General features: G+C 28.8%; 4 protein-coding genes, 1 long non-coding RNA gene and 1 pseudogene across 8 annotated transcripts; 3 read left to right on the top strand and 3 right to left on the bottom strand.

Annotated features, from left to right (window-relative positions):
- The first annotated feature begins 112 nt into the window (after positions 1 to 112).
- On the top strand, positions 113 to 1,563 carry LOC145189124 (uncharacterized). The gene is made up of 2 exons (XR_013847208.2): positions 113 to 802; positions 1,190 to 1,563. It is a non-coding gene; the product is annotated as an uncharacterized LOC145189124 (long non-coding RNA).
- Positions 1,564 to 2,091: 528 nt separating this feature from the next.
- LOC145194008 (uncharacterized) lies at positions 2,092 to 16,971 on the bottom strand. 3 transcript variants are annotated; one of them, XM_090078941.1, is made up of 9 exons: positions 16,854 to 16,971; positions 16,358 to 16,534; positions 15,497 to 15,718; positions 13,554 to 14,060; positions 13,093 to 13,285; positions 12,636 to 12,693; positions 12,341 to 12,512; positions 12,158 to 12,211; positions 2,092 to 2,470 (listed from the first exon to the last, which is right to left on the bottom strand). In XM_090078941.1, exons 2-9 carry the CDS (start codon positions 16,397 to 16,399, stop codon positions 2,153 to 2,155), a joined length of 1,566 nt encoding a protein of 521 aa, XP_089935067.1. In that variant the 5' UTR covers positions 16,400 to 16,534; positions 16,854 to 16,971; the 3' UTR covers positions 2,092 to 2,152. The 3 variants fall into 3 exon arrangements, with proteins under 3 accessions (XP_089935067.1, XP_089935069.1, XP_089935068.1); XM_090078943.1 differs by having other exon boundaries at positions 15,497 to 15,702; positions 16,854 to 16,956; XM_090078942.1 differs by lacking the exon at positions 15,497 to 15,718 and having other exon boundaries at positions 16,854 to 16,956.
- LOC149891894 (uncharacterized) lies at positions 3,428 to 7,608 on the top strand. Its single transcript, XM_090078940.1, has 2 exons — positions 3,428 to 3,817; positions 5,033 to 7,608. Exon 2 carries the CDS (start codon positions 5,033 to 5,035, stop codon positions 7,268 to 7,270), a length of 2,238 nt encoding a protein of 745 aa, XP_089935066.1. The 5' UTR covers positions 3,428 to 3,817; the 3' UTR covers positions 7,271 to 7,608.
- Positions 7,698 to 11,059, top strand: LOC149891895 (uncharacterized). 2 transcript variants are annotated; one of them, XM_090078945.1, is made up of 7 exons: positions 7,698 to 8,446; positions 8,655 to 8,743; positions 8,816 to 8,866; positions 9,046 to 9,115; positions 9,456 to 10,211; positions 10,299 to 10,397; positions 10,903 to 11,059. In XM_090078945.1, the coding sequence occupies exons 1-7, from the start codon at positions 8,269 to 8,271 to the stop codon at positions 10,944 to 10,946; spliced, it is 1,287 nt and encodes a 428-aa protein (XP_089935071.1). In that variant the 5' UTR covers positions 7,698 to 8,268; the 3' UTR covers positions 10,947 to 11,059. The 2 variants fall into 2 exon arrangements, with proteins under 2 accessions (XP_089935071.1, XP_089935070.1); XM_090078944.1 differs by having other exon boundaries at positions 9,456 to 10,397.
- Positions 16,972 to 19,738: 2,767 nt separating the features above from the next.
- Positions 19,739 to 20,662, bottom strand: LOC149891896 (uncharacterized; annotated as a pseudogene).
- Positions 20,663 to 20,721: 59 nt separating this feature from the next.
- LOC149891897 (THAP domain-containing protein 3-like) lies at positions 20,722 to 21,198 on the bottom strand. The gene has a single exon (XM_090078023.1). It carries the CDS (start codon positions 21,196 to 21,198, stop codon positions 20,722 to 20,724), a length of 477 nt encoding a protein of 158 aa, XP_089934149.1.
- Positions 21,199 to 22,136: the final 938 nt, after the last annotated feature.

Here is a 22,136-nt window from a genome sequence, read left to right on the forward strand (position 1 = left end):
ATTTTACATACTTCTGCATACTTAAATCAGTTTTCTTTTGATGGCCAATAAAGGCATTGCCTGTATTAACCCAAAAATACTGTCAAACTGCAGTTCGGGTTCAATTTACTTACTTTTCCATTATGAAATTAACAAATGACAATATATATTTACTTAATGAAGATAACACTGGAAAACAATGTTCATATTTCATTGAGAAATCCTAATGCTTTACGGTTTTTTTTTTTCGAATACCAAACCCCTCTCCATCCCCTCCCCAACTCTTTTTCCCGCTTCTTAATCATTAACTAACCATCACTGCCACCACCATACAATTACTAAAAACCACTGGCAAATAGAAAGTTTTAGTTGTTCAAAGAAACAAATTTTCAGTTCATTTGAGTTCATTTGAGTCTGTGGAAAGAACACACACAAATTGATTACTCAAACCAGGAAGATAAAAGAAAGCAATGGGGGCGTTTTCAAATGGCATGAACTGCACGTTCATGCAATTCATTGCTCACAATGGAATTTAAAATTGTAACTGCAAACAGGAACTTAAAAGTTAGTTTAAAAGGAAAAGAAAATTTTTATAATTAATAAAACCGGAGGATGTTTATTTACTCATTTGTTGTGGTTACTTACAATAGACATATATCTTCATCGTTTAAGTTGTTTGTTAGCGGTAGACAACAATAGAAAAATGAAGCTCTTTGAACCTTAAAATCCAATAAAACTGGAGTTTTTTTATTGCAATCTAATTCTCAAAAAAATAGTGGGATAGTCAACCAATTCAGTAACACTACAAAAGAACGGCTGGTAGGTAGGTTGTCAGTTTTTTATTTTTACGGTCTTTTATTTGACTATTGGTATCAATCGCTGGGCAATTTGATTAGGGGAAACAAAAAAAAAAAAAAAAGGAGAAAATATAAACTTATTAAAAGTAGAAAAAACTCATTAAAAAAACACATATTTTGACGTCACAAAGTACCAGAAGAAAAACTATATTTTAATATACGATACTTAAGTATAATTTACTTTTTAATTAACATTCCAGTTATTATTTTTGTATTGTAAACTAAAGTTAATAGCGAAAGGTATAAGCGTAAAGATAAGTGTAACGCGATGTTTAAGGAACATTATTTTCGTAGGCGTGGCAGTTTCAAAAAAAATATAAGACTTTGGTTTGAATGAGACAGGTTTTGTTTAGAAAATGAAGAGTATGTTAACGCACGCTTGCTTAAGTATTTGCGCTTTGTTGATCTTTCAACAAATTGCAACCGTTAGAACTCGAGCCTTTGAAGACGACATATCTTGTGATTACAAATGCACGTCAGAATTCGACGCTTGTGCGGCACACGCCGGAGATATGAAAGATTTCCAGATCTGCACCGTTTCTAAGCATCATTGTTTTCAAGCCTGCAAAGACGTCTCTGACTTTATGTTGTGAAGAGAAGAAAAAGAGAAATACTTATTATAACTTTTCTTTAAGTTTTTGAAAATGTCTTACAGCATTTTTCACTGTATTTTGTTTTAATCACATTTCGCACTAAATATATTTAAACTGTTACAAATTCACTATAACATTATGCATAAAAATTTTTGTTGTAATTAATCGTCTTATTTTTATATCACAAAAGTTGCAACTAAATAGTCACAGAAAGTATATGCAATATGCCATAATAGCCAATCTCTATTAGCATAAAGCATTAGGAGAATATTTAACAGTGAGGTGAAGATCAAATATTTAACTCGCTACATTTAACACGTCTGAATCAAACTGAGATTTTTTTTAATTTTATGAAAACAGCTAACAAAAGTTATCATATAAATACAAATATAAAAGTTTAATCTTCGCAGTTGAGCAAGCATTTTCGTTCTAACTATTTCATTAGTAACAAATTTTATTGCTAAAGCGCCGGATGCTGACTTTTATGGCTTGCATGCGGTCGTTTATGAGACAAACTAAAAGTCGACGTGAAGTTGAACACTTTTAAAAGATTAACGAGATTACGAGCGTATGTTAACGATAAGAAGTATTAATTCAGTTAGATCTCGATAAAGTAAAATTAAATATTTAAAAAATATATATATCAAAAATTTTCCCGGCGATTGTTTTCAAAAAGCAAATTCTTTTTATCAAAAAATTTTACGAGATAATAAAAAAAGGGCGTTAGGTCAAATCAGAATAGAGCGATGGATTGTAACTCATCGAGTAGCGACTATCGTACGAGGAAGTACTGCAAACGGAGTCGGCGGGTTTTTTATGAAACAAAGTGCGATTTTGTGAAGATCGATCGCTTTCGTTAGAACCAGTTTCTTTGTTTCGCAAAGTTAAATCTCTAATTTTCAAGCTTGAATCCACTTTTTCATCTGAATGCTGGTCTCGTGCTCTAGAATGTTCTCTTATGTTTGTTGCCACGTTTTCTCTTTCTTTTTTCATATTTTCTAATATCATCGGATGGTAAGCGAAAAAACGATCTTCTAAAATCTACACGTAAACCATCGTGATTAAAAAACAAATGCAAAAACCATAATAGTATTCTGAACATAACTAGCTTTCAAACCTCTCTAGCTTTCAAATCTCTTTCTTTAATAGTAACGGAAGGAATCAAATTAAAAAACACAATAAAACAAACTATAAACTGTATTTAACTAAATAATCTCACTCCATCTTTAGTATCACCCCAAAATGAGTTTCTTGCAAGAAGCGAGAATCTACTTTACTTTTTACTACTCTACGAATCTCAAAAATTTAAAACAGCATCAAAAATCTCAAACATCAAGAACTGATGTATTCCTGATATCTACATTTTCAACACACGAATTCTAAACAAACCTTTCACTGGACAAGATAACTGAAATATTAACAACTAGAAATATCACATTAAAACTACACTTAACCGCAAAATTAACGCACCACTTATAAATTTCGACTTATTTTGAAAAATATTATGTATTTCCCGGATTATCAATTATAAAGATGATAATAATGTTTATTGTTACACCTTTTGTAGGTTTTATTCCGTTTCCCTTATTTATTTTCGAAATTATACCAGCTTTTAATAAGTAGTATGTTTCGCTGTAATTAAACCTCACTTCTAAAACAAGAGTATGTATTGGTTTCAAATTGTTTTAACAGTAGAAAAGATAACTGTCATTTAAGCAACAATTCTGTTCGCAATGTCGGTAAGGTTCTACAATGGTTTGTAGAAACCAATAGTCACGCTAGACGAGTTCGCCAAGACAGACCACGAGTTACCAATGCCGTGGAGGACCAATTTTTAATGCTTCGAACATGAGAGAATGGTTCACTACTGCACGTAGCCTCCAAATACAACTTGATGAGGTTCGTGGAATTGCTATTGGTCAAGATAACATAAGAAGAAGACTTCGTGCTTTAAATTATCTGTAGACCACCGAAGAAACGTACCCTTACAAAAAAACCCAGCGAACTTCCAGTGAAAGTTCACTGGAAATGTAAAAGATCACTGGAAATGTAAAAGATCACTGGAAATTCACCGAGTTCGCTGGGTTTTCCGCAAATTTTACGACTTCGCTGGAAGTTCACTGGAAGTTTAACAAAAAACGTCATTTTATTTCCAGTGATCTAAAACCTGAGTGGAAATTTAGCGCTGATTTTCAATAATCGAAAACGCCGCGGGTTTCATAACTCAATATTGATATAACTTTTGCTAACATAACTTTTTTGAAATTTGACAGATATAACATCTTGAAAATTTTTTTCCAATTTCTGTAATAAAGTAAACGTTGTTTTTTTATATCCACAGTTTCAGTTTCTATTATTTTAAGTTCTACTCAATTTCCAAAACCACAGGTATGTTGTTCAGTATGTTCATTTTTATTAAAGCGAGTTCATATTCAACTTTATAATTTCACAAAAATTTATTATTATAAATTTCTTTATTGTAGATTATTGAACATAATAGATAATGATTGATTTATATATATATATATATATATATATATATATATATATATATATATATATATATATATATATATATATATATATACATATATATATATATATATATATATATATATATATATATATATATATATATATATATATATATATCTGTGTGTGTGTGTGTGTGTGTGTGTGTGTGTGTGTGTGTGTGTGTGTGTGTGTGTGTATTAGGGTGTCCCAAAAACAGCATTTTTGAAAATAATTTGTTCCCACCCCCTAAATGTGTTCTATTTAATACAAAAACACTAGGTTTAAAATTTTTTTGGAATAAAAAATATTTTAAGGGGTCCTTATAATTTCAAAATATATATATATATATATATACACATATATATATATATATATATATATATATATATATATATATATATATATATATATATATATATATATATGTATTTACATATATATATATATATATATATATATATATATATATATATATATATATATGTATTTATATATATATATATATATATATATATATATATATATATATATATATATATATACATACGTATATATATATACATACGTATATATATATACACGTATATATCCGAATAATTTTAAATGTATTCTTAAAATAGAGGGCTCAATGTTCTTAAAAGAACATAGCAATAATAAATTAGTAAAAATCATTTATCAAACTTATTTCATTTTACACTGTGTTTCATCAATTAAGACATCAGAAAATTTCATCAATTAAGACTCATCAGAATAGATATTTTGTAAGTTTTATAGTTTTCAAAAGAATATTAAATTTTCTGAATAATTATAAAATTTAAATAAAATTATAAAATTTTATACCGCTTAAACACCTTCATTTAACATATATATGCATTTGATATTTATATATACATCATACACTTGATAAAAAAATTTTCATCAAATAAAAGTATAGTTTGTATTGTATATACTAAAGAACTAGCTGTTAAATAAGCATCATTGTTATTTAAGCACAATTAGGTTTAGTACAATCGTTTCTCTTGTTCTCTTTCTGATGTTAATCTTGTTTAACTAAAGTTTAATTTTGCCTGCTTGCCTCTTTTATTTTAGATGCCTAGAATTGGTCGCTACAAGAAATGGCAATCAGGCGAAGTAAGTATTCCAAGAACAACACAATGGAGGATGTCAAAAGTTAACTGTGCTCAACAACAGAATGAGAGCACCTCTGATGACAATAATTCTATTGACGATGAATTTATGGATCATTTATCTGACTTAGATGAACCAAAAAATGAAACAATCAATGATGAGTTTGATGAAAATGAAAGTTCAGAGAGTCCACCTCTGTATCCTGGGGCAAAGATAAATGTCTCTAATGCATGTTTATGCATAATGACTTTTGTTTTGCGCTTTAATTTGTCCTACGAAGCCTTAGAGGCGTTGTTAACTCTCTTAACTATTTTATTGCCACACAGTGTTTTGCCTACATCTAAATATTTGTTTTTGAAGTTTTTTAAGAAGGAAAAAGAGTTATATGAAAAAGTTTTTTTTTGTGATGTTTGTGAAGTTGCTTTAAGTCTTAATAAGCAGTGTCCAAAATGTTTGAAATATTTTACATCATCCTATCTTCATAAGAAATGCAATTTTTTTCATATTTTAAACATAAACAAACAGCTTAAAAATACTTGCGATAACAATTGGATACATTTAGCAGATCTTGAAGAAAATGGGCAAGCAACAATTAGACTTGTTGTTAATACTGATGGAGTTCCCATTTTCAAATCATCAAAGTGGTCCTTGTGGCCTTTGCTAGCATCCATTCATAGTTTTCCATATTCATTGCAAATTACTAATATTTTGTTTTTTGGTCTCTGGTCGGGTTTTAAAAAACCAAATATACAATTATTTTTATCTCCTTTTGTTGATATTTTTACTAACCTATCCACTAATGGTATACTCTTATCTAATAATGTTCGTGTTTTTTTTCATGTATCTATTTTTTCATGTGATACAATTGCAAGAGCTCTGGTTTTTTGTCGTAGGCAATTTAATGGTTATAATGGTTGTCATTGGTGTTCTTCTAGAGGGGAAAGAGTTCCAAAAGGCAGGGGGTCTTGTATGACTTATCCATTTTCTGATGTTACTATGAATTGTAGAAGCAATACAGATTTTTTTTGTGTTAATGTGGTTGAAGGGTTTTTAGATATTTCACCATTAGTAAGATTGCCTAATTTTGATTGTGTAAATGGAACAGTTGTTGATAATTTGCACTGTATAGAGCTTGGTGTTATGAAAGCTATGTTTTCTTTCTGGTTTGATAGTTGTTATTCTGGTTCTATTTTTTCTATTCGTAGACACTGTACTGTTATAAATAATCGGTTATCTGTAATTAGTGTGCCAAGCAATATAAGGCGGACTCCACGATCATTAAGTTGCATAAAGCATTGGAAAGGTGTTGAGTTTTTTAATTTTTTAGTTTTTTATGGTCCTGTTATTTTATGTGATATTTTGCTTCCGCAGTTTTTTGATCATTTTATTCTTTTATCTAATGTTGTTTTTATGTTAAATAATAAGGTATTATCTGAAAGTGTTGTTAATGAAGCCACATTATTAATTAATCGATTTGTTTACGAATTTCCTGGTTTGTATGGTAGAGAGAATATGTCTTATAATGTGCACCAATTACTTCATCTTCCCTCATGTGCTCGTCTATGGGGGCCTTTATTATCTTATTCTTGTCATCAGTTTGAAAATTTTAATGGCATTATTTTATCTCTTTTAAATGGTACTCAAGATATATCTACTCAAGTAATAGATCGATTTTCATATTTAACTACATGTAACATTCAAGCTTCTCATTCTAATATTATAGACGAAGATTGCATTGACTTTTTGGATGACATGTTATTTTCTTATAATTTTAATTTTAAAGGAGTTATTATTGGCTCAATTAAAGTCTTAGATAAAGGCTGTAATTATAATATTCCTTATTGTGAGAAACTGTTTTTTGAGCATTATTTAGGTAAGCATATTTTTGAAATTCAAAAATATTACAAAGTTTCTATTGCCAAAAACATTTACCATATTCGTCATAAGAATGTTCGTCATTGTGACTCACTTGTTAAACTTACTTGTGGATCATTTTGTAGTATTGAATATTTCTTTATCTTTGAGATGAATGTTTTTGCTTGTGTTAGATTTTTAAAAACAAGTCCGAAAGCAGCTAAGCATATTTTTATGTATACTTATGCAGAATGTCTATCTATAATTTTTGCAGAGCAAATTATACAAAAAGCTTTTTTGGTTGAAGATTGTGTTGTTAGTATTCCTGATTTATGCCCTTTTTAACTCTTCTATAATTATTCTTTGCATAATATTATTATTTGTATTATTATTGCTTTTTATCTTTGCATGATGATTTGTTTGTAACATTGTAATTTTTTTTGTGAGCTGTTTACATAATTTTTTTTTGGTGAACTGTTCTTTTTTTGGTAAACTGCAATTTTTTTTTGTTAACTATAATTTTTTTTGGTGAACTGTAATTTTTTTTTGGTGAATTGTTATTTTTTTTTTTTAAACTGTTGCATTTTATATTTGTGATAAAAAATTACATGTAACCTTCAACAGTTTATGTTGGCTTGTCAATTTTGTAAAAACTTCTGGTTTAAAAATATTGTTTTTCTTTAGAATTGTTTTTTTATTTTATAAAGTTAATATTTACATTTTCTATAACTACTGGGTTACTGTTTTTTTTTTAGGGTTACCTAGGTCATTTTATTCACTTTCCTACACAGCAACAATTAGAGTGTTGTTATTTTAAGCGGTAGTGGTGTTGTGGTAGAGCGCTCGCTTTATAAGCGAGAGGTTCCAAGTTCGATCCCCACCATGTCCCTGGTAGTACCGCGCTCAACTTGTTTCTTCATGCAGCGGCCTTGTTCATCAAGGTTTGTGTTTTGGAGTTATAGAGTTGAGAGAGGGTTATAACCACAATTAAGTAGCCTCTTCATCTGTAGTGGCCTTCTCAGCCTTGGGGAGGTGAATTAACAAAAAAAAAATTTCAGAAGCATGGTACTGGTTAAAATTGGATAATTTTCATTTAATCTACTGTCTCCCTAGACCGTTGCAATTTCGGTTACAATATATTTAACTGCTTATTTGTTGTTACAATTTTTAAATACTTAAAGTCTTATTAATATACATCTATAAATTTATGTAATACAGATCTATAACTATACATTGCTAATGAGGTATTAGATTTAATAGCAACTTATAATTTACTTCAAAATTTTTTCAAAATTATGTATTTATTTGTAATCTTTAAATTGACTTAAGTCTTAGTATTCATAATGTCTAAGTTTGCTGTTGTACAATGGTCTCGCAACGGAACTGTCTCTGTTGAATGGGATACATCTGTACTTAACAGGGCTTTTCTTGTAAATAACAAAGAGGGTGATATAAGATACACAAAACTTACTAATCGAGATGAAGGCCCCATTGAGAAGGGTAAAGTTATATGTGTGGTTGGTAAGCTTCAAATTTGAAAATATTTTAAGTTTCTTTTGAAATTTTATATTTAAAGTTGTTAATTATTTCAATTGCGTATGTTTTCAGCATTTAAGATATTTCATATAATGACATCGTTAGTAGTCTTTTATGTTTGATGTATTACAAACATCTGTTTTTAAAGATATATTTAACATTTATGAAATAGTAATTATATTATTATATTTAGACAGTTTAGAAGAAGCATTATTGAAAAAAGGCTCACTTCTCAAGAAAAAAAAAGATAAGAAATTGCTAAACATAACAAATGAAATTGAGGTTTATATATTATAAAATTTACTTTGAACAAGATCAGTTCAAACTCTGGATAAAACTTTGTTTACTTTTAAGGGTTCTGTTAGAGTTGAATATATAACAGTTCAGCAAATGGAGTTATTGTTGGTAAGTTTATTCTGCTAATAGTTTCATTTATAAAGATGGCTGTAACTCTTCCAAAATGGAACCTCATCAAAATCATACAATTTTAGAAAAGCAGACATTATGCATAAACAAAAATTGATTGACCTATCCTGTTTATTCATAAAATATAGTTTTGTGTCATATATTTTTACAATACCTAGAATACTCATACTATAGCATTAAAAGAAGATTTTGCTAAGAAGCTAACAACATTGTACAAAAAAATAGAAAGTAAGTAAACAGTCATTTGTATTCCAAATAAAATACTGGCATAGCTGAGATCAATTTTGGCAATTCTATTTCTTTTTTTTACAATAATAAGAGTTTTATTATAAAATGTTTTAAAAATTTTAAATGGAATTATAATAGCTAAACATTTGCGATTTACTTTATCAGCTGTTTTATGACTATTTCTAGTGTACTTCATTTTTCTTTTAGACATTCACTGCTTGTGACCATTCAGTAAATTTAAATGCTCAACTTTTCTGTTTTATAAAATCCTCTGTTTAAAATACCCACAGTTTTATAATGCCCTATGCTTTTAAATGTATGGATTTTATTTCACTTTTAGGGCTTGTTAGCAAAGCAGAAGAAGGTGACTTAAGCGAAGAGTTGCCAAGAAAGAAAGCAAAAATGTTGATTTCCCAACCATCAACAACCCATTCAAAACCATCTCCATTATATTTACAACCAACAAATTCACAAATACAACCTCTTTTATCACAAACATTACCAACAACTCCTCCTTTCTCAACCCAATCCCAACCCAAACAATTCCAGTCTTTTTCAACTAATGACTCCATTAATGAACATCCTGATTCCTCACTTTTTCTTAACAATCATAATTCGTTTCATGAAAATTTGTTCAATTCAATTGACTTCAATCGACTTCAATCGGAAAACATTCCATCGACTTCAAATTCATTTCAAATGCCTTCTCCACCTTTTTCACTACCAGCACAACTATATTCTGTTCCACAAATGCCACCACCATTGTTGCATTCACAACCAACATCGCTAACAAATTCACAACTTCCACTATCAATGCATTCACAACTATTAAAACAAGTACCAGCACATTCATTAGTTTCCCATACAACACAACCAACAGATTATATATGCAGTGACAAAGAAGTCACTGAAAACATGATTCCTAATAGAGTCTTAACAGCACCAACAGGAAAAAAGCTGGTCAAACAGTTATTAGGCCATTTTTATGAAAGAAATAAGTTGGTGAATGCTTCGCTATCAGGAAAAAAAGGCTCTTCAAAGTTTTCTGTTTCAAAAAAAGTTGGCCTTGATCCAGCTGTGTTGCATTTAATAACAGGTAAAAAATTATTAAATTTTAACACTTATACTCTGGAATTCCAGAATCAATTCAATACGAGAAATTGCTTATCTGCAATTTTTACAGAACTTACAATATCCAAGTTTCCGAATTTTTCGAAAAATGATGTCAGTGTTGCGCTCTGTGAAAAAATTAATGACGAGCGCAGAGCTTATTTTAAAGCAGGTATTATATTTTAATTGTATTACTTTTCGTATTTAATTATAATTATATCACTAGTTTTCATCTTTTATAAATAACAAAATTTTGTTAGGACTACTATGTCTTAATTTTATTTTATAGAAAAACAATAAATAATAGGATTTTTTAATTTCAACTAGCTTGTGACTTTCGTCTGATTTTTTATTTTTTTATTTTAATCTTGTAATTATTATTATTGTTTTAGTATATTTTTTTAGTATTAATTATTTTGATTACCGTATAATCTCTAATAGTAAGGCCAGGTTTATGTTTCAGAGTCACCAATCAAATTTTTTTATTTTAAAGTAATTATCGATTTTGAAATATACATATGTTTTTGTTTTTATAATTTATCCTTGGTTTTTAAAGTTAATTATGTTTATACCTGTTATACTATTTTATGTTTGCTTACTATTTTACTGTTTATTTTATATATGTTTTTATATAATTATTATATATGTCCTTTAAATATTGTATCAATTTTTTTTAGCTCCGAAGTCCCAAACAAAAAAGAATGCGTCAAGCACAATTTAAAAGACATACGAACGTACTCACGAACTTACGATTTTCTTTTCTTTTTTTTGTTTTGATTACTTGTCTGTGGAGAACGAACACACCGCTAAACTCATGATTTTTTCGCCTCAAAATATACTAAAATATACTAATAAATAAAATTTAAAAAAGTTTAGATAAATTATCAGGAAAAATAAACAAATTGCATTTATTCGAAAACAAAAAATGTACGTACAGCCTTTTGGTTCTCGACTAATGAGATACACATTTTTTTAATTCAATTTTTTTTCAAAGTTTTTCAAACAAGCTCGTGTAAGCTTATGCAAAATGATTATGCTTTATTAAATTTTTTTGTAGATTATGTTTTATGATTTAAATCTCTATCAAAACAAAAAAATAAAAATACAACTGATTTTCTGTTTTGTTTGTTTAAATGGTTAAAATAGAAAAAAAATTGATTTATGAAAATTTGTATTCATACTTAAGGTAGTTTATTACTTATACATTGTATTTTTATTCTAAATATCGATATTTTTAAATAAATGTTATATTAAACTTTTTTTTTTCCTATGCTTAATTTGTCTTATTTCGCGCTTCACGGTTTTAAATATTTAAAATGTTTATGAAAGTTTTAAAAAAAAATATATCCTAAAAAATAAAATTCCAGCGAATTCGCTAAACTTCCAATTTTTATATATAAACATGAAAGTTAACTTTCATAGCTAATTAGCTATGAAAGCTTTTCTAGTGAACTTCCAGTGATCTTTAAAGATCACTGGAAGTTCACTAGAAAAGTTCACTGGAAGTTCACTGGGTTTTGGAACAAGATCACTGGAAGTTCGCTGGAAAAGATCACTGGAAGTTCGCTGGAAGTTCGCTGGGTTTTGGAACAATTTTTCACTGGAAGTTCACTGGGTTTTTTTGTAAGGGTTATTTTTTTTTTCACCATCCTCAAAGTCAATTTTATTATTTTCATCGAAATAATTGTGTTCATGTGTTCTATTCTTAATATGTTTGTCAAAATATATGATAATATTGACGACAATTAAAATAAATCGAAATGTAGAAGTTGTGCGTTAATTTTGCGGTAAAGTTTACTAAAAACAGGTTGGAAATTTTTAGCATGGAAAGGGGAGAGCGAAGGAAATAAATAAATCCTTCATCGACAACTGAACTAGATCACCCTAGCATTCTAAAACCTACTTACTCTAGAAAGTTAAACAAAAGAGTACCCGATTATAGTAGTCAATGAAGAGATCGTCATAGTTTCCCGCCACATAAGACCGCTATAAAAAATATTGCGAATAAACAATAAAACGGTTTTAGTGAAGAAAACAAAAACAAAGAAAACTTAAAAACGTAAATAAAATTAATCTATTAAGTAAATAAAAATACATAAAAAAACAAGCGCTAACATCAGATATTCCCCCTGATTTGGTGTATTTTTCATCATTTTCAGCTGGTTTGGTAAGTTTTTCATTATCTTCAGCTGATTCGGTGCATTTTTTATTAACTTCAGATGATTTCGTGCGTTTTTTATTTACTTCAGCGGATTTAGCGCGTTTTTTATCATCTGCAATATTTGAACTAAAAAATCAAAATTAGTTTAAAAGCATAAGTTAAGTAATAAAATATTTTTTCTAAATATTTTGACAATTTTTAAACAAGTAAACTTTATGTTAAGAATTGTAAAGTAAGACTTCTACTTACTGCTCGTTTTCCTTTGCTGTTATTATGGTATTTTCAGAAATTGATCTTCTTGCATTTGCTAGAAAGGAATTAAGTTTAAGCAATAAATATCTCTTGAAAAAAAGATCTACAAGATTGGTATATAGTACTTAACTTTCAATGTTGTAGTCTATATGATTGAAAATTGTTTTTTTTATTTTTTTTTGTTTTTACGTTTATAACCAACTTTCGTTTTTATGCCATCTCATTGCATAACAGAATGTAAAAATCAAGGTTTCTGCATAACTGCACCACTAAAGTTACTAAAGCTGAAGCTAAAGAACTGTTGAAAAGTACAAAGAAAAATCTTTCTTAGTGAAAGAGAAAAAAGAAAAACAATTTTACCTTCCATAAATATTTTTTATTTTCCTGATTCAATTTTTTTATTGTGAACAAGTTAAGTAATAAAACAAATATATAAATTTAATAAGCAAGATACTTTGATAATCTCTTAACTTTCTGTTTGCTTGTAATGCTAAATCTGCAGCTATGGTTGGAGATAACTCTCTGAGCATTGAAGAATAATCTCGACTATAGCTTGTAAGATAATGATCAGCAGAACATTTCAGCTTATGAGCATGGTATTTGGAGATAGTTTGTTTTGTTTTAAAAGTAGAAAGATCTTTTGTGTCCTAAAAGTAATAGCAAAAAATCTTAGAGTAAACAAAGTAGCTAATATAATATTTTTCCAAATCAGAAATCATGTGTCATATTATTATTCAGATAAAAAGGTTTCTATTATTAACAGTAAGAGAAAAAAATTCCAAATTAAATCAACTACTTTAAACACAATTTCTCAAATTATATTGAATTAGATGTTGAAATTTGCCACTCCTAAACATATAAAACTAGAAGAAATGTATCAAGATGATAAAGAACTAATAATAATCTCAGCCATACTTCAAGATCCAAACAAGTTTTAGAAACATGGTGTCGCCCATCTTTCTCACTTCTGTAATTATTTTCAAAATATTTTCGACGACTTTGAAATGAAGGTTCTGCTAAAGCATCATTGGAAAAGACAGGTAGAACAACTGAATCATTGAATTCTTTAGTTGTATATGTATACAGTATGTTATGATTCTTTTTGTACAAAGTAATCTTTTTTCTTTGCAGGCAAGGTTCAGGCTGGTAAACTGAATCATCCATTATATTACTGCGCTTGTAGCGATGTAAGTCATCATCCTGCTTTAGATATCCATCAAAAGCATTATTATCTCCCAACAAAAGACAGTCTCCTTGATGAGCAACAACCTTTTTTTTTTGTATGAATGGAGAGTGACTGAATTCTGAGGAAGGAATGCCAGCAGCAGACAGAAAAACTTCATTTCGTTTCAACTTTTCAGATGAAAAGTCAAAATTTTTATATAATGAGGAATGAGCACTTTTATTTGTAGAAGGCTTCACCTGATAAAAAAACATAAAAATAAAGTTAATATCTATTTATTTAATTTACAGTATGCACCCTTAAAATTTGCACTAATTTTTAAAAATAGTAGGTTGTAAGAACAAGTAAACAAGAAAATACTTTTCTCAAAGTTATCTACTTCATGTCATTTTTCCATAAATTTCAAATAAGTTTCTCAATGTGTGAATGATTGGCCTTAATCACAACCTCAATTTTGGGCCTGAACCTATTACATGTTTTCAGGACATACTCCTTGGGCATGGCATTCCACTGCTTGATGATAGAGGCTTCCAGAGCTTTAATACAGTTGTGGGGAAGATTCACAGATATTTGACTCATATAATGTTGTCTAGAGGGTTTAAATCTGGGGAGCTTGGTGGCCCCAAAACTTTCTCCAAAAAAACAAGTATGTTTTTTCTGAGCCATTCCTGGGTCTTTCTGGCTGTATGAGGTGGCACCCTATCCTTCTTGTGTACACAAAATTGGCATCAGGATCAAAGTTAGAGGCAATTCATGACCGGACATGATCTTGGTCATGGGCATAGCCCAAGATTTTAATCATCTGAATTGATTTTGACTCCTGAATTAATAAAAAAAAAAAAAAAAAAAAAAGGGGGGGGGGGGAATCTTAAGGCTATTTGAGGCCGCAACTCCAAACATCATCAAAGAAGCAGGATGATTCATCCTGAACATGAACCTAATGAACTCTGGAACACCTTCTATCTTTGAGGTGCTAATGTAGCAACTAGTCCTGCAATTTGATACAAATTCACTTAAAAAGTTTTTCATCTGAGAACAGAATTTTTGGTTGACCTTTCTTAAGAATGGACAAAAGTTTCTTACTTCTTTCAACTTGTTTGGCTTTGACTTCTTCAGTAATGAGGTGCTTTTTGGATTTAGCTCTAGCCCTCAGGTCATATTTAACAACAATTCTGATTGTGTGTTCATAGAAAATTCCTTGGTCATCATTCTAATGAATCTGACTGGATTGTGCTGAATTCACCATTTGACTGCTCTAATTAGCTTTAAAGCCTTCAGTCTTTATCTTACCAGTTCCTGGTTTCCTCTCTATGCAGAAAACTTTTTAAATTGACTTTCAGTTCATTTGGCCAAACTCTTACTGAAATGTCCTTAGGCATAGCACCTAAAAGATGAAGGTCAATGACAATCTTGTTTTTGGCAGTCATAGTAAATAAAACAAATTTTTCTTTTTATCACTTGTTTACATATGAATCAAAGATTCCAAAACCATAAATCAAAACACTGATTCCTACAAAAAAAGAATTTAAAAAAGGGCACCAAAGCAAGTGCAGATTTTTAAGGCACATACTGTAAAATGCTTTATGAGCTGAAACAAAGAAAATATAGGACAGGATAGAAGGGAAGGAGAGCATGATTCTTGTTTTAACTAAACAAATATAAATATACAAAGTACCCTATGTTTATGACAATGGTGATGATGATGATTATAATGACGTTTCTTTTGAGAGACATCTGAAGCAACAGAATGCTTTAAACTTTTGTCTTTTAAAAAAACTGTTTTGTTTTTTTCTTCAGTGTTTTTTAGAATTCCTTGAGGCACTTCTACATTATCTTTAATGTAAGTTGCTTCTGCTGCTTGATTGAAATTTCTATCATACTCTGTAGAATAAACAGTCTGTATAAAAAATATAATTGAATTTATAATAATAATTTTTATGCTAATTTTCACATTGATCATCATAGGATGCAACATTGTATTCAAATTTTACCAAGTGTATTTTTAATCAATTTCTTGAAATAGCAATAAAATTGATAGGAAAACCAACTTTTGGTTTTACACAATTTTACATAGCTTTTAGCTATTTCTAACTTTTTTGTTAATGTTTTCAGGTAACAAAATTAAATTTAAGCTATTAATGAATTAGATTTTTAGTTCCTATTTATGAAAGAAAACTTTGGAATACCTTTCTTTTAAAATGCTTTGATTTCAAACTTTATGGTGTGTGCAAATTTCAATTGGAATACCATTAAATTTCAACTTAGATAAATATACCCAGAAGAGGATTATTTCAAAACATAATTGCCGAAAAAAATCTCATTTTAAAGATAGCATTTTATTGTTTACTAATAAGCAAAATATTTGTCTTACTGTACTAGAAATAGCATTAAAAAAGACAGTGAAAACTAAATACTCTTGGGAAAAAACAATTTGTTAATAAAGTGAAGTAATTTATTCATTCCAAATAAGGGAGACAACTTGATTGAACTAAGAAAACTTGATGAGCAGCTATTTTTAAATAACAAAATCACTTACTGGATAAAAACTGACCACTTTATATCTATCATCTAATGTCATAAATGCAGATGATTAAATGAGATCACAACTTTTAAGAAAGCTTTTTCTCATTCAAAGTTAGCTACTGTATATGAAGCTTTGTAAAAAGCTTGAAACCTGACACATTTATTAATTGCTGCATATTAATTTCTATTTCTAAAAAAAAAAAAAAACACTAAATATTTTATCAATCAATTGGAAATAAATGATTGAAATTAAAAAATCAAGATTTGTTAAAGAATTATGAACAAGTAGAATAAAATTAACAAACAAAACCATTGAGAATAAAGTAGAAAAATTTAATCATTTTTAATAATTAACTTTTGATTTAAATGGAATTTAAAATTTTTGAATTAATCCAGATACAGCGACGAAATGTAATATTCGCTATAAAACTATACATATGAAATAGTGATATGTATGCTTAGGTTACCTTAAACTACTAATAGTAATCATATAAAATAAGTCCATTTACCTTTTAAAATACTTTGCAAAAAAATAAAATTCAGACCAGAATTTACAATAAGCAAGATAAAAAAATAAATTAAAATCCCTGGTAAAAATATTCACACAAAAGAAAAGCTATAAAGGCCGTTTGTAAAATATTCCATTCATGCATTCTTTTGAAAAAATGTAAACAATCGGTTTTACCGGCAGTAAAACTATCATTTTGTACGGTTTCGATTAGCGCAAAAACCAGAAAAGTTAAGTCGACCGTGAAAGGCGTATTTATAGTAGCAGAAATCGTTCTTATCTTTTTATCCTATTCGTGCCACTAAAGCTGATTCTTTTCAAGCAATACTTATAAAAGAATATTTTTCAGCTTACACAAGAGGAAACGAGATAAAAACATTAAACTTTTTAATTCAACAGCGAATTTTTCTCAATATGTGAAAATATGAGGACCTAATATCAACTAAACTTCCTCAAAAAAATCTTTTTGAAGGTTAATAGAACACTCTAATAGCAGATCATTGCAAGTAATTTTTAAATCCTTTGTTTAAAGTCTGAGAGACTTTATAAATTTTTTCTTATCTTTCATTATTTTAACCACAGAAAGATTTTGCCTTTTGCTTTTTAAAAAAAAAATTTTAAAAAAAGTTTATTTTAAATAAAATTCTCTAATCGCAATGTAAAATTTTAAATTTCATTCAATTTTTACAAAAAAAAAAAGAAACAGTTTTGGAGTAAATATGAATTTTCTATTCATTTTCTGAAAACCTATATTACACCTACAATTTTTTCTGATGCAACAATAAACATTAAACAAACATCGTTCTCTGATTCTACATAATATTTATACTTTCTGTTGCAATCCACAACAAATATTATGATTCTGCATAATAGTTATACTTTCTGTTGCAATCCACATTAACTATTATGATTCTACATAATAGTTATACTTTCTGTTGCAATCCATATTTATTTACAATATATTTAAGAAGCTGCTTTGAATAGTCTGCGTGAGAATAATCTTGTTTGTAAAAAATCGCATGTGCTTTAGGTGTGACAGAATTGGGAAGAATAATTTAACTTTTTTAAAGATAAAAACTTTTGCTTCATATTCAGGATCCAAATTGTTATTAAAAGCATGAAATGACAACATTTTTAAACAGTGAGATGGTATAAATGTAGCTGTGAGCTTGAAAAATCTTTAAGGTTTGAAAAAGCTGTACAGTTTTTCTAAGCCTTTCAGGAGTTTTATGCAATCATCACCATTGAATTGTCTACCATGATATGCGCAGCCACGGCCTACTATAATTACACGGCCGGATATCTTGCTTTTCGGAGCGAAAAATTAGAAGGGTAACTTTTCAAAACAAAAATATATCGTGTAGAATGTTTGGCCACCCTTACCGCAATTAAAATTATGATTTTTACAGGGGTTTTATTTACGGAAGTGTGTATACAAAATAAAATTTGTCTGACAAATATGATAAATGTATCATAAATTAGATACTTTCCTTTGCCTGATGATTATGTTTCTAAAAAACTTACACCGCTAAAATAAAATAAAATTATATTGTACTTTATTCATCAATAAAAAATTGTAATAACTTTATTAAATAATAAAATATTAAAATTTGTAATGACTCTATTAACATAAATATGTACCTCAAAAGAAATATATTTCTCAAAAATAACATCTCAATAATATTAATGAGATATAAAACGATAAACAAAAACCTAGTAATAAAAGAAGAATATACAATTGAAATAATCAATTTAGTATTGATTAGTTCACCTAATTCAGCTTCAATTTTTTTCTCTGTCTGCTTTTAAAATCCTTTACACTGTTCTTTCTAATTTCATCAGAAAATTGTTTCTGTTCATTTTTAAAATAAATATTTGTAACAACGCTATTTATAAATTTTACACCAACAACTTGATGTTCATCGCATAAAAATGAAGTAGCACAATCATTTAATCTAAGTACTCGTTCTGCAACATGTCGATCACAAAGAGTTGAGTCTCTTATAAGAAAAATGGCAGTATCTAATATTGCAAATGCTTTTGAAACATAATTTGTAAAATCAATCCTCCACGAGAAAGTTTTTCAAAATATTGGCATTGTACCTCGCCAGATTCAGCTAATAGAAAAGTTTTGCAAACACCACATTTGATCTTTTTATTAAACTTTTTAACCACATAACCAGAAATAACTGTAGCAACTTCAAAGCTCTCTGAATCTAAATTGCATTCTTCAATATCTGGTAAAATTTCTTGCAATTTATCATCAAATAATTTCATTAAAGATATATCACAACTCTCTTTTCTTACATCTTCCTCCCAGATATTGACTGACTCTTTAAGTAAAGTTTTCACTGCTAAAATGCGCTCAGATGTCTCAAGTTCACGCAAACCAATTAAAAATCTGCCACCACTCATTTGACGATATTTTGAAAATCTTAACTCTAATGGATCAGTTAGCAAGCGTGATATTAAAAAATAATCATATCCTTCTTGAATTAAATCATCAATAAGTGAAGCTGTGCATCTTAAAGTGGTCGTAAGAGCTTCTGATGTTTGTTTACTTAATGTAAACTTTTGAGAGTTTGAAACTTGAGAAAATTGCCATTCTTCAATCCATTCAGCTAAATTGCGCAAAAATAAAGGTTTCATGTCACCCAAAACAGCTGCATTTCCAATATAATAATTGTTGTTGTATTTTTGCTTACTGTTACTTACTGTCCACCATATATTTATCAACTTTAAAAAGCTTGAGGCATCAGTCCGATCTGGAAAATAACTTTCAATAGCTGCAGAAATTATAGGATCAAATATTGCAAGAGCAAGTGGTACACTTTGTTTATTATCGCCTGGATGAAGTGATTTATAAGATAATTTGAAACCTTTTTTTCAATTCGACTGAAGTAATTGGTCTTTATCGTATACATCATGAAGTAACTTCCATGGTATTTCACCAGCATGTACATCAATAACATTATGAAACTGGTCAAAATAAAAAGCAGGGAATATAAAACGTTTGGAATTTAGTAAATTGTTTCGTATGTTTTTGAGAAGATGGACAGCGTCAAAAAATAAATATATTACACTGTCTTTTTTTGTAGGATGAGTAATACTGCTAACATGGTTGGTATTCTTATATTTATGCATCAAATGTGAAAAAGCAGAAACATTAGTGGAATGATTATCAGAAACTACACCACGTACATGAAAACCATTTTCTTGTAGAGATGTAATGCACTCATCAACATGGTCAGCTAGCCATTTACCCTCAATATTTACTTCTGGTATAGTTCTTATAACAAAGTTAAATTTTTTTTTTAAAGAAACAATCATGAAGGTCATTACGCCTTTATATAAAATTCCTTCATTATCTACACCTATCATTCTACCACCTTGATATTGTGCTTCTTTCTGCAAATATATTTCATCCATCAACAACACTACATCTTTGTCAATTTTATTTTGGTTTAGTAAACATTTTACAGATTTCAATTTAATTTTTTTCAAAAGGCTAAATGATGGTAGAGCAAACTGTTCTAATAAGAGTTTATAGGCCTGCGCTGATGTATATCGAAGAATAAGGGAATATCATAAAAGATTTGATGAAAACTTTGGCCGATCAACTGGTTTTTTGTATTTTATTTCATTGAGTTCAGTCATTAAATTATTTGATAAACTATTTTCTTCTAGATAATTTTTTATATATGCTGGAAAATTCTCCAGTACACTTTTTTTCTTTAATACACAGCCAATATTTCGAAACCATGGAGGCAATAGAAGATAAGATGATTTATAGAACAAGGAAACATGCATAAAATCATCAACTACAATTGTTTCTGTAACTTCTAAAATACTTAAGTGTTGATTAACTTCTAAATTAAAAAATATTTGTCATTATATATTTTGAGCTGATACCCTTCTAGGTTAACATTATTTAAATCATTTAAACAGTGAATTTTATCTTTCTCTATAAATAAATTGGATTCATCCTGATTATTTGATGGATGACGGACAGACGGTGGCTTTCTACCCTTCGATGTAGTTGGATATACTGATAATGGTATTTTTTCAGGTAAGCAATAAATAGTTGGAACGGGATTTAAATCCCAAATTAATGTAACTCTTTTGCCAATTTTTAAATACTTTTCTTCAAAATGTTTAGCACAAATAGCCGAATTTTTACTAGGCTTCCATAACTTTCGATTGATAAATACTACCCACTGATTTAATAAGTCAGGATTATTTTCTGGAAATCCAAAAAGTGGATGCTTTTCAGGAATAATATCAATTCGATTCTCTCTCTTTTTATATCCAGTTTTACAGTAAATTACAGCACATGTGTTAACCATATTAATAATATTTGAATAAACTGTTTTAAAATACGTTTATGTAAGTCAAAAAGTTACCCTTCTAATTTTTCGCTCCAAAAAGCAAGATATCCGGCCGTGTAATTATAGTAGGCCGTGGTGCAGCAAAGCTAACCATTCCATGACCCCTGGCTAATAATTACAGAGATTTTTGAATAAATAATTAATTGCTTCAAGCAACAAATAGAGATTCTTGGGTAGAATGTAGTTAGGTACTGGTTGTTTTTGGTGATTGTGATGACATTAATTTGCGAGTCTTCTGAACTGTGAAGTGGGAATTCATCCCCTACCATTTGTATTTAACTGAAACTTATTATGAAACTATATACTAGCTAAATACTAGCTTAATCACTATGTTTTCTTAATGCAATGAAGATACAGCTTGAAGACACGGCTCAGACTGTGACAATACGCAACCTGGTTATTGAGGAGTGTTATGCTTGTCACAAACTAATTTTTCAATGTTTGATTTGCTTGCGCAAACTTCTGCTGAAAGTTTGGCTTTACCACTCGAATTGGACTAACTTGGTTCAGAGTCTCCTTTTCTCATGCAGATGATACAAACAATCTTTTTGAGTTGTTAGTAGAAACCACTCAAATATATTTAAATAAAAGATTCTTAAGATATTAGTTTTATTTTTTTCAAAATTGTTTCGGCGTTATTTTTATTTTTCAGCAACTGATTTTTTGAAAACAATGAAGAAATTATAAAATTTTGTATTGCAAGGTCAAACACATTTAAACATGGAAAGTGTACATGTATGGATTGTACATGTATGGGTTGGACATTGGATGCTATGCGTTTTTTTATGACAACGGGATGTATTGTATGGGGAGTAATATATGTTAGGTGACCTAAAAAAAAGCTACAAAAATGATTTTTTACTTACACTTGATTTTCCTATTCTATCACACAAAAT

Source organism: Hydra viridissima, unplaced genomic scaffold (genome assembly GCF_058129835.1).
Source record: "Hydra viridissima isolate aposymbiotic clone 2 unplaced genomic scaffold, HvirCarnegie_v1 scaffold_2, whole genome shotgun sequence".
Taxonomy (NCBI): Eukaryota; Metazoa; Cnidaria; class Hydrozoa; order Anthoathecata; family Hydridae; genus Hydra; species Hydra viridissima.